The sequence below is a fragment of the Periplaneta americana genome, chromosome 3 (assembly GCF_040183065.1).
Source record: "Periplaneta americana isolate PAMFEO1 chromosome 3, P.americana_PAMFEO1_priV1, whole genome shotgun sequence".
Lineage (NCBI taxonomy): Eukaryota > Metazoa > Arthropoda > Insecta > Blattodea > Blattidae > Periplaneta > Periplaneta americana.
In genome coordinates, this window is record NC_091119.1 from 183620210 (window position 1) to 183633030 (window position 12821).

Here is a 12821-nt window from a genome sequence, read left to right on the forward strand (position 1 = left end):
CACCCACGTACAATAATGGGGTAAGTAGTTAAGAAATATATTCATACTTACCCCATTATTGCAAGTGGGTGCTCAATTATGTTCTTTCATGTCCTTCCAGTCAAAATACTAACAACAATACGACCTACCCCAGAGTTTTGCGTTATTTTGGATGCGAGTGTCGAAATACAATTTTAATATTTGATTGCTATTACTAGGTTTGAAACGGAATTGTAGCGGTTTTATCCGTATTTAGTTTAACTTTATTACTAGTGAACCATTTATTTGATTAATCGTTTGTCTTCGAAATAGGCCTACTTCTTATAAGCTACAGCTCATCGTCTTCTTGTATAAGCAGTAAGGACGGAAAGAGCAGAAATAAAGGATGCCGGTGACGAAATACAGTTTTAATATTGTATTGCTATTTGTTTTTCACTGGGTCTGAAACGGAATTGTATTGGTTTTATCCGTATTTAGTTTAAGTACATTACCAGTGAACCATTTATTTTGTTTATGCGGAGCGTTGTTACACATTTATGCATGAAAAAAAAATGCTGCTAATTAACAAAACTATGGACTTAACTTCATAAAATTTACATGAAATATGATATATCAGTTGTCTTTTTCCTTTTGACATTGCAGTTATATGCAGCACACACAACAGGCATGTTTTTTCTTCGTTTTTTTTGTACTCCTTACCTCCGTTAAACAACATTGTAAGCAGACGAATTTTTACAAAGGTGGGCGCTTAGCTCAGATCTGCCGTGTTTCGCGGTGGCACCGCAAAGAGCGCTGTACAGGACAACATGGCCACTCTATAGTCTTCTCTTTCTATCTCGTTGATATTTTATGTTCGAAGGTTGTTGCAGCCTCTGTCTATGGTTGGAGCCAGTGAGCTGGTTGCAGCGCTCCTGCAGCGACGGTGAAGCAAATGCAACGAGTTAGAAGAATATAACTCGTTGAGCAAATGTAATAAAAGAACTATCTTGCTGCAGCGCTTTACGTCTTGCTTAAAAAAAAAACGCACGGTACACAACTTTGTAAGCAGACGAATTTTTACAACGGTAGACGCTTTTTTTTTTCTTTCAGAAATGTATATTTATTTAAGTACCAGGTCGCAAAATGGACCCATGCCTTTTACAAGATGTCTGTAACCTAGTACATGATTCAGTATAAAAATACAATTTACATTCAAACACTTTCACCAAGAGTGAAGTGTTTTACAAGAAATCACTCATTCATTAAACATGAGAAATTACTAAACTATTGAGCAATGGATTTGGATGTGTTCTTACAGAGTTTAAAAATTTGGTTCTGGCATTTTGAATATAATCACTAAATAACGGTAGACGCTTATTTCATATCTGCCGTGTTTAGCGGTGGCACCGCAAAGAGCGCTGTACATGACAAGAGCGGGGCTACTTAGCCACTCTATAATCTCTTTCAAACTCGTTGGTTTAATGTTGTCATATGTTATATATTCAAAAAGTTCGACTGAAGTATGGATATCGGAAATAAAATTGTGTTAGATTCGGTAGAATAACTGGGAAATATGCGTGTACATTTATATAGAGAAAATACCAATGTGCGTTATTATATTATATTTTGTGCTTTTGTAAGACAATTCCAGCAATCAGTGATTAAGAGTAAGAATTTTCTGACGTATCGAATGTGTTTGTTTGTTCAAAATAAACTTATTCGTTCTATAGTATTCTTATAGTTTCATTATAGCTAGAATAAAGAACATGTTCAGTTATGTTTACTTTAAAAATCCTAATTAAATGTGAAGCACAGGAACGCCATTTCATAATTTCAATTAAACATTCCAAACGAATTATTTTGCACCAAAAAGCGGATGCTCCCTGGACCAAAAATACACAAATTCAATCTTCTAAGACGATTTTTTTGTTTTGAATACTTTCGTTTTATAGTTTATTTCAGCTATTTTAAAAAAGGTAATAAATGGCGTTCCTGTAATTCACAATTACCAGAACTAGGCCTACACTCATTAAACATGCGTCCTATTTTCAATATTTTCTAGCCCCTAATTTTCGATTAATACACACACATCTAAACTGAGCTCTAACCATAGGGGAAATGCCGCTGCCCCTGTTCGGAAGCGCGCCCTCTGAATGAAATGAAGGTGATAATACAGGTGAAACGAATACGAGGTCCACCACCGAAAGTTACCCAGCATTTGCTCATATTGGGTTGAGGGAAAACCCCGGAAAAAACCTCAACCAGGTAACTTGCCCCGACCGGAATTCGATCCCGAGCCACTTGGTTTCGCGGTCAGACACGCTAACCATTACTTCACAGATGTGGACCTAATGTATTATTGTAGAATGCAATAATATACGTAGTGGTACCAATTAGTAAGGAAGTATGGCAGGTCAAAGAAGAGTTAATTAATAAATGAAATCCATTTAATTTGAGTTAAGGTTACCAGCCATCCCAATTTCTTGGAGATAGTTCCCAACTTTTGGTTTTTTGTCCCTGAGCAAAATTCGTTCTTTGAATGTTTTCAAATTTAATATTTTTTCCCCAGATATCCCCGGATTTTTACTGTTAATTATTGTAATTAAGGGATAATATAAACATGGATTTGAGGCAGGTGGGATGTGATGGTGGAGACTGGTTTGATCTTGCTCAGGATAGGGACCGATAGCAGGCTTATGTGAGGGCTGCAATGAACCTCTGGGTTCCTTAAAAGCCATTTGTAAGTAAGTAAGTGATACGAGGCTGAAGAATGTGAAAATGATTTAATTACGTTTTCTCTCCCATGTGTAGTATAGTGGGATACCGAACTTACAGCACATTTTCACTTACATAATCCCCTTAACTAACCCATGAACCTTGTCACATACCTCGGCTTAATGTCACTTAGCTATCCCCTCATTTAACCCATCTAACCCATAAAAAGACTTAAATCAGATGTCAGTTTTGTTTCAATAGGTGATTATTGTGAGGAAAAAATCATTTAGTGCCAGACATTTTTGGACGATTAGAGTACGTACTTAGTTAAAAAAAATCTGAAATGTTCTGTAGGGGACATCCTGGAATGTGGGGGGCCATTCCCTGATTTCATCACTGGCTGTAATTGTCAGTGGCGTAGCGTCAATGTAAGCTAAAAAGCTCAGCTTCCCCATTTAATAATAATTTCATAATAAACCTGCAGTTTATGGAGAAAATTATTTATTAATTTTAATAGAATTTATATTTACCCGTTAAATATTGTGATGCGGCAGCTCAGGATGATTTGTGATGCAGCAGTAAACAAGAAGCCTGCACACACCAGCTTCCAAGCAGACTGGTTTCTTCTGTGGAATCCACCCCGCAGATTTTCCATCCCTATCTAACTAAACTACCCTAGTCGCAAGGCTCGCAAGAAGCTAGCTCTAACATTTAAAATAAGTAGTTTCCGAGTTATCCCTTTTCGTCAGTTGTGTTCAGTTGAAGTATTAGTGTGCATTGTGGCTGATATAATAAATAATGAGCGAAATAACAGTTCCTGACACTAATTTACTTGAGTTTTTTAGGACAATTGTATTATCAAGACTGACTTACGAACAAAAGTGTGATTAAAAAAACGAATGACCGACTCCCTTGCTGTCAATGAAGGACACAACAAAAACACAGATGCATACTTACGTAATGATACTAATATTGTGATTTCTCTAAGTATGACAGGGAGTGAGCTAATATTGTACGTATACATGTCTATTTGTTAAGAGATATATGTAAACTGTTGAAATCATATTTTACTACATATCATTTGAGGTCATGCCTTATTGGTGTTACTTAGGATGTTCCAACCAATCTTCGACTGCTGACTTGACATTGACTACTATTTATTTTAAGACTGTATTTTTGTAATACGTTTTCTCATATTGCATGAAAGACAACTTGAGTTAGCTTCCCCTGCTCAAAATTTCATGCTACGCCACTGGTAATTGTAACAGTTTTGTATAAAGGAATCATTGTTTTAATAAGAATTGCTGGTTTTTCCAGGATCTTTTACACAAATCCACTTCAAAAAAGATTTGGAAGGTCGAAAGGGCTTAGTGAAGAAAAGAAGCATATTTTTTACATTTTAAGGAAGATATTTCTAAAGAGAAATGGAGGACGATGCAATTATTTTATCTGATTCGGATGAAGACACCAAACCCTTTGGTACACGGTCCAAGAAACGTAAACTAGAGTCAGATTCAGAAGATGAATACAAACCACCTTCCCTTAAGAAAACAAAGAAAGTAAAATCAGAAAAGAAGCCTGCTGCAACTGAAAAACCGAAGAAACGTCAAGTTACTCCGAAAGAAAAGAAACCAAGAGCGCCAAAAGCTCCTGCAGCAAAGAGGGCGCCAAGGAAACCCAAAGCAGTTAAAGGCGAAAATGAGGTTTGTATTCTTCAGTTTGCTTCATGAATGGATATGAATGATAGTTGTGCATTTTTTAAGGATGTTGAGAATGCAAGTGTGTTGTTCAGAGACACGTTTAAAATTTGTTTCATAGGTACTGCAGAATTTTGATACGAGCATCTTATTGTATGATACAGTAGTAGTAGTACTTGTAGGTGTTTTTGTTGCTCCTATATCAGGGATGTCGAACAGCGCTCTCGAGCTGTGAACTGCAGAGCCTTCACTCCTCCCTTACCGTGCAGTGGTTGAACACAGGTAGCGGGCAGTCCGGCCGAATGATCGTAAACAAAAGCGAAACTGCGGCGGCTGGTACTTTGATAACTTTTATACATCTTACCAATTGATTAGGAACTCAGTTTAGAATTGCACTTGATGAACTCTGATAAACAAAAAATGTAGCTACATGAGGATGAATTATGATAATAATAATAATAATAATAATAATAATAATAATAATAATAATAATAATAACAATAATAATAATAATAATAATAATAATAATAATAATAATAATAGAGTTTTATCTACTGGGTCATTCCATGAATGTTGTTCGTTAGTGACGGAAATATGTAAATCATAATAATAATGTTAATATCATGTTTAAAATATCAACTTTGTGTCTATGTGTTGTAGCAGTGCAACTTCAAGTTCAGAAACGTAAACTGTTTTGATGTATAAAATTAATTACTTTTAGCGTGACTTGAATTTTGTTCATAGTTTTTGTTACAGATTCAAAAATATCTCCTCCTCGAGTTCGATCCTTTAGTGAAATGACATCTACCAGATCTCCATGAACATTGAAATCTGAATCGACACCCCTTATGAATATACTGTAGCTAGCTGCGCCGTGTCTTTCTGATCGGTACTTTCATTAAGAGCTATAGTGAGTAATAAGTAAAAGTTTTCATTCTTGCTATCAGTTGTTCCTCCAAGTTATCTCCCATTTATGATACGCGCTCTGCAACAATATTACGAGACAAACATATAGATTTAAAATCATTAACGTATTCCGGACATATCCCTTTTGCAACAGCTATGAGACAGCCTTTCACAAATTCTCCGTCAGTAAATAGCTTTGAAGCGTTGCAATAATTTCACAAATTTTGTAGCTAGCACGAACCAAGCTTATTCTACTAACACCCAATGATGATGGAAGGTTTTCTGAATTCAATCTTGATTTTAATTCTTCTAAGGCCTTTTTACGAGTGAAACCGGATAACTTTTCTGGTCATAAGCTTCAGCATGACGTGTAGAATTAAAATGGCTTTTAATATTATTATGGGTAATGTATCCAAGTCCTTTTCTACATATTAAGCAATGCACCTTTCCGTCCTTTAAGATAAATAAATATTTACCTGTCCACTCACTGTTGAATCGTCGCTCCATATCCATACCAGCCGCCAGAGTTGATAAACACACTGCGTACAGAACACTGCTACAGCGAGCTGACTGACTGTCGTTTTAGCTCAGATACAGTAGGAAACAGTATTAATCGTTTCACAGTTTGAGAGCGCTGTTCGACATCCCTGTCCTATATAAAGCATAGAGCTTTTATGAACTTCTTTAACCTGTCAACCCGATATTTAAAAGTTCCCGATGCTAAGCGTTCAAACAGTATTTAAATCCTCCAGTACAGTAGAAATAAATTTATATGACTTCATTCTTTTATTTCTGTTTTTGAAAAGGTTAAATATAATACAACTATATGGCAGTAAAATATAGAATCTCTGCAATATAGCTACAGTAGAACCCCGATTATCCGTCACCCTATTAACCGATTGGCAGATTATCTGACTGTCTATTTCTCGCTCTTCTTTTTCTTCAGAAATAAATCACTTTTATGAAGTACTGTTTTGTGCAAGTAGGTTCTACATGTTTTTGCTAGAGAGTGTTATTACAAGTCTTTATCGTTACACAACATTGTCTACTGTTCAAATTGCCATTCTATAAATATAACTTGTATATAAAATGTCTTCCATGGATGATAACAGAAAACGTGTTGTGCTAAGTATCGAAAAAAATGGAAATAATTGAATGGTTTGAGAAAGAGAAACTGTGGCTCATCTCGTATCAGAATACGCGATTGGAGTTACAACTGCGCGATTTAATAAAAAAGAACAAGGATAAAGTGTAAAGAATTATGTAAATCTACAACATGAGACCTCCTTTATTCCTATCTTTCCTGAGACAGTCATTACAAAGGGCTTTCTTGCACCTTAAAAACCCTTCCTTACAACCAGACTTAAATTAGTGAACTTCTGATCCACTACCTAGCGAGTTAAATGCATGACCATGGAGGAAATAACGAAATCTTTCATGGTACGGATTATCCGATTTTTTCGATCAAACATTCTGTCCATCCCCTTCATTACCACGGATAATAGAGGTTCTACTGTACTTGAAAAAACTGCATGAAAATAATCTCAAATAGATAACGAATTGTGGCTGGTTTTGTGCAGTCGTGGATGATGCGTACATGTGTATGTAAAACTACTAAGGAACCAATATACAGAGCTATGTACACAAGTGTGCCAAACTGGCCTGAGAATTTAACCTGTGTTTCTTGGCATTGATTTTTCTCTTTGCTTAGCTTAGGTTTTGTGGCAATGGTACCAGTAATGTATTGTTTAATGAGTGTCAGCAGCTACGAGTTTGGCATTTTGACTCTTTAGTCATCTTCTTCTCAAGTGGCACTATATTCCAATGCGGACCTTTGCCTCCTCCACTGATGTCCTCCAGTCGGCTCTGTCCTTTGATCTTGTGTTCCACCTTATTATTTTACTTTTCCTTATGTCATTATACATATCCCACCATCTAGCTTTAGGTGTCCCTCTCTGTCTCTTCCCCTGTGGTTGATTAACAAAAACTTGATAGGGACCTCTGTTTTCCTCCATTCTATTCCCATGTCCTATCCACTTTAACCTCATAATTTTTAAATAATTGCTGTTCGGTGCTACTTCACACCATCCTCAGAGCCTTCTGTATCTTGGCGTCATCTCAACTTCGCTGCCTGTTGTGTGGGTGCGTTCGTGTGATGAAGAGTTGTGTCAAATAGTGTGTGTGTTCTGAAATTGATCTGTGTGTTGAGTATTTGATTAGGGTATGTTTTAGTGTGTCTGTATAATTCATATGTTCTAGTGTGTTGAGTTTTTGGTTTTTGGGTTGTATGTGTAGGATTTCCATGTCTGTATTTACGTTATTGTGTGTGTGTGGTTAGCATTAGTTATGTGTTCGGCATATGTAGATGTATTGTGTCCTCTGGTTATTGCTTTAATGTGTTCTTTGTATCGAATTTGGAATGATCTGCCTGTCTGTCCAATGTAGAAACTGTCGCAACTATTGCATGTGAGCTTGTATACGCCTGTGTGGTTGTATTTATTTGTTTGTGTTTTTTGTGTGTTGAGATGTCTTTGTAGTGTGTTTTCTGTTCTTTATGCTATGTTGTATTTCTGTTTTCTGAATGAGGATGCGATCTTGTGTGTGTTTTTGTTTTCGTATGTTAGTGTGATGTATTTCTTGTGTTTGTGTTTTGTTTTTTTGTGTTTTTGTGTTTGTTGAGTTTTTGTTTTGTCTTCCTTATGATGTTGTCTATTATGTTTGGGTTGTAACCATTTTCTTGTGCTATGTATTTGATCGTGTTCACTTCTTCATTGTAGTGTTGTTGGCTCATGGGTATGTTGAGTAATCTGTGTACCATTGTCCTGAATGCAGCATGTTTGTGTTGTGTGGGGTGATTAGATGTGTTGTGTATGTGTGTGATGGTGGTGGTTGGTTTTCTGTATATTTTGAAGGTGTGTTTGTTGTCTACTTTTGTTATGGTGATGCCTAGGAAATTTATGGAGTTATTGTTTTCAAGTTCCACTGTGTATTGGAGTTTTGGGTGTATTTTGTTTATGTGTTGGTAAAGTTTGTGTATTTGTCGTTTGTTTCCTTTGTATAGTATGAGTATGTCGTCTACGTATCAACATGGATCATAATTTTTATAAATGCGGCCATATCCAATTCCTTATACAGCTGATGTAGTTCATTGTTCGTCCTTATTCCCCACTCATCATTAACTTTGACTGGTCCCATTACTTTCCTCAGAATTTTTCGTTCATAAACGGCCAACCATTTGCTAATGTCTTCATATGGGGTCCAGGTCTCTGCTCCATAGGTTACTATAAGTCTTATAAGAGATTTATATATTCTTAGTTTCGTGTTGTTATGTGCCATCTGGGTCTTCAATATGGGTAGAAGGACATAAAATGCTCTATTTGCTGCACCAATTCTAGTTTCTACTTCTGTATGAATTTCGTTATTACTAATTGTCAAACATGTGCCTAAAAATGTGAATTTATCCTTATTTTCAAAACTATTTATCTATTTTTATATTATTTTGTAGATAGGATTTCCTTGAAATAACCACGTATTTCGTTTTCTGCTATTAATTTCTAATCCCAGTTTACTAGTTTGTTCCACTAAGGCTGTAAATGTTTCACTAACATCCTTTTGTCGTCTTCCCTTTATAATAAGATCATCTGCATAGGCTTACTCTGCAGTCATATTCTTGAGAAATAAAACCTCCGTTTTCATAACTGGTTATTTATTACAGGTTTCAATTGTACACTTTCATTAGAATTCACTGGAGAACTTTCATTGTTTTTGAGGTCTTCAGGGAATATTTTTTTTAAATTTTTTTTTTTATGCAATGCCACCAGGTTATCTTTCGACATTTCTGGTCTTCTCTCCTGGCCGTGGCTTAGTTGTAACCCACTTCTGAGGTTGGGGCGCCTGGAAGGCGGAGTTACATTACCCCGATGATGTGATAGGATGATTATGATAATGTGGTGCCAGGAGAGGTCTTAAATCTAAACTTAACCTAAATTCCAGACCATGGACGAACACAGGAATAATCCCCTTTAAGGAAAAATTCCTGTGCTCTAACCTGGAATCGAACCCGGGATCTCATGAACTATAGCCAGAAGCTCTGACCACTAGACCATGAGGCTGGTCCTTCAGGGAATATAGAAATTAATTTAGGAAAATTAGCCGAAATAAGACTGACATTTAGGCAGCTATTTTTAAATTATTATTTTTTAACCTGTGTTTGTGGGCATTTTTAAGCCTAATATAACTGCAGTTGGGTTCCAGTTAAGATGGGTTTTACTGTGTACTGATTTGATTGAATGTGCAAGAAATCTATATTATTCTATTTTTTCACAGCTGCCTGTGGAAAATGAAGCAGGATGTTCAAATTCTACACAATTCCAAGATGAAGGAACTGATTTTAAGGTAACAGTAAATAGTTGAAATAATTATTTTCAGATATGTTATGTTGGTACTTGTAATATTAGTTACATTATTAAAATAGTTGTGTATTGAGTGAAGTATTGTTTGCATATATGAGAATTATGAGGGTCGTTTGGAAAATAAGGTCCTATTAAGTATTAAACAGAAGCGAAAAGTGTGTTACATCTAAGTCTGTTACAAACATATTTATTTTTTCTGTGTAATCACAAGGAAACTTAGACTAATAGCTTTTCATAATACAAATAAGAGACGACATTTGCAACATTTAACTCGATAATATGAGGGAGTTATAAGACAGAGAGAAATCTGTGAGCTAGAGGTCTGCACAGGCCGAAATTCTTAGGCCCCTGCCTGGCCCATTATGAACCAGACCTTAACCCAACCTGAAATCTGAGATTAGAATACTTCCTACGAAATTTGGGCTCAACGTGTCAAAATAAAATTTCTTAAAAAAATATCAGTGACTTTAAGAGCGCAATTTTATTGATACACTAAAAGTTCAATTTTTTTAATAAGACTACAAAAAAAAAAAAGGCCTGGTAAAGGGTTAAAAAATGAAGTTTAAATCCTTTTACCTAAACACCATCGATATAATATAAAACTTTATAAAAACTTAACTTTCAAAGTGTTAACATTATTAAAGACAGAATAGAAAAAGCCCTAAACAAAGTACATGAATGGAGCTCCAAAAACCTCATGACTATTAATGTAGAAAAAACAACTTATGAATTACGAGGCCTGTCTAAAAAGTATCCGACCTTTAGCCAGAAAAAATATTTCAAATACCTGACGGGGTTGGGACCCTAATCCCCTTCAAAGTAGGCCCCTTGTGCTTGCACACACTTAGCCCACCGATCCTTCCACTGCCGGAAACACCTCTGAAAGTCTTCTTTTGGAATGGTGTTCAGCTCCGTCGTCGCGTTCTGCATTATCTCTTCTCTACTCTCAAAAACGGGATCCTTTCAGTGGTGTCTTCAATTTTGGAAACAATCAGAAGTCGCAAGGAGCCAGGTCTGGAGAGTAGGGAGGTTGGCGAACGGTTGTAATTCCATGTTTGGCAAAGAAAGTGTGGATCAATTGGGATGAATGTGCGGGGGCGTTGTCGTGATGCAAGTGCCAGTTTTTCGCCGTCCACATGTCTGGTCTTTTGCGCCGAACTGCATCACGGAGTCGCCGGAGAACATCGTGATAGTACTCCTTTGTCACCGTTTGTCCTTCCGATGCGTATTCGTGATGCACAATTCCACGGACATCGAAGAAAACAGTCAGCATCACCTTGATTTTGCTTCGCACCTGCCGCACTTTCTTCGGCCTTGGAGACTCGGGATGCTTCCATTGCGACGACTGTCTTGTTTCTGGGTCGTACCCGTACACCCATGACTCATCTCCAGCTATCACGGTATTCAGAAACCCAGGATCAATGTTGGCGGTGTCCAGAAGGTCCTGTGCAACTTCACGACGGAGGTCTTTTTGTTCCGGGGACAACAACTTGGGCACGAATTTCGCAGCCACTCGGTTCATGTTCAAATCATCACGCAAAATTGCATGTGCAGAATCTTTACTCACTCCAACCTCTTCGGCAATCTCCCGCACGGTCAAATGACGATCTGCCATCACCAAATTTCGCACCCTCTCAACAACAGCTGCACTCCGAGCTGTTTGAGGCCTGCCACAACGCTGCTCACTCTCCGCTGACGTGCGGCCATCTTTGAATCGGTTGAACCACTCCTTAATTTGTGTTACACCCATCGCATCTTCCCCAAACACCTGCTGAATCTTACGAATTGTTTGACTTCGAGAATCACCAAGCTTTTGACAAAATTTGATGCAGTATCTTTGCTCAATTCATTCAGTCATCTTGCGAGAAAACTAAATCCGACAAACACTTAGAACAGCACCTTACTTGGCGACCACCAGCCAGTGACTGGCACAAGCGAATGCCGTGAAAAAATTCAAGCATGCGCATTACGGTTCCTCCTTCCACCGTGCACAGTGGCGCCGCCTTAGAATCACTACTTTGCGCGGGAAAATTTAAGGTCGGATACTTTTTAGACAGGCCTCGTATTTACACTAAAATATAAACCAGTGACTATTAACATACATTATAATGATAAACCACTCAAAGCAGTTGATGATGCCAATTACTTGGGCGTCACTTTCGACAGAAAACTTAGTTGGAAAAAACATATAACAAACATCTCAGAAAAGGTTGAAAAGAAACTGCATATCCTGAAAAGGTTAGCTGGTGCTAAATGGGGCTGCTCAAGGAGAGTCCTTAATACAATATGCAAAATGTATATTAAACCAAACCTCTTGTACTGTTCTGAAGCATTAATAACAGCAGCAAATGCTAACATCAATAAACTTGAACAACTAGAAAATCAGGCTCTTCGTCTAATCACTGGAGCAGGTAAATCCACATCTGTTGATGCCATGCTTGCCTTAACACGGATCCCATCAATAACAACCAAAATAGAAGTACAAGCACTACTCCAACATGAGAAAATGTTACGACTGCCAAACTCTAAATGGACAGAAAAGAACCTCCCTTCTTCAATCCTTAAAACTCATAGTAGTTTCCTAGAAAAGGTAACACAGATTAAATCCAAATTGAACATTCCTAACACCAGAGAAAATTTACCCATAAGAGAAAATCCATTGGAATTATTGCTACCTACCTTCAGTTTGGAATTAACAGAGGAAATAAGTAAATCAGACACACCAAAAGAAATACAAAAACTTCTAGCACTGGAAACGATCAATACTAGATACCCTACAGAAGAATGGCTACACATATATACCGATGGATCCACCACAGAAAACCTTACTGGAGCTGGAGTTACATGTACACATTTTTCCTTTTATTATTCTGTTGGCAGAGACACAACAAATTATGATGGTGAAATAGAGGCTATACACATTGCTCTCCGACAATTATTAAATCTTCCCTTAAATAAATATAACAAGACAGTAATTCTTTCAGATTCTAAAGCTGCAATTCAGGGAATATGTTCAAATGCTACAAAGAAGTCAACAAAGATAAGAGAATGCTACAAAATGTTAACACAACTCCAAAAAGTTAATAAGATTGTCCATCTCCAATGGATTCCAGCACACTGTGGAGTCATGGGG

The 12821-nt window shown here is 37.1% G+C and overlaps 1 protein-coding gene across 4 annotated transcripts in view; it reads left to right on the top strand.

The window, feature by feature from the left end:
* Window positions 1-1419: 1419 nt before the first annotated feature.
* LOC138696906 (S1 RNA-binding domain-containing protein 1) overlaps window positions 1420-12821 on the top strand; it is a 51664-nt gene continuing 40262 nt past the window's right edge. For 2 of the 4 annotated variants that reach the window (XR_011331486.1, XR_011331487.1), the window contains exons 1-3: window positions 1424-1625; window positions 3991-4376; window positions 9603-9671. Coding sequence is in view for 2 of the 4 variants with exons in the window: in XM_069822382.1 (XP_069678483.1) it covers window positions 4098-4376; window positions 9603-9671 (348 nt within the window). In the remaining 2 variants the exon portion in view is untranslated. Of the gene's footprint in view, window positions 1626-3990; window positions 4377-9602; window positions 9672-12821 lie in introns of all 4 variants that reach the window. The other 2 variants (XM_069822382.1, XM_069822381.1) reach the window with 2 other exon arrangements.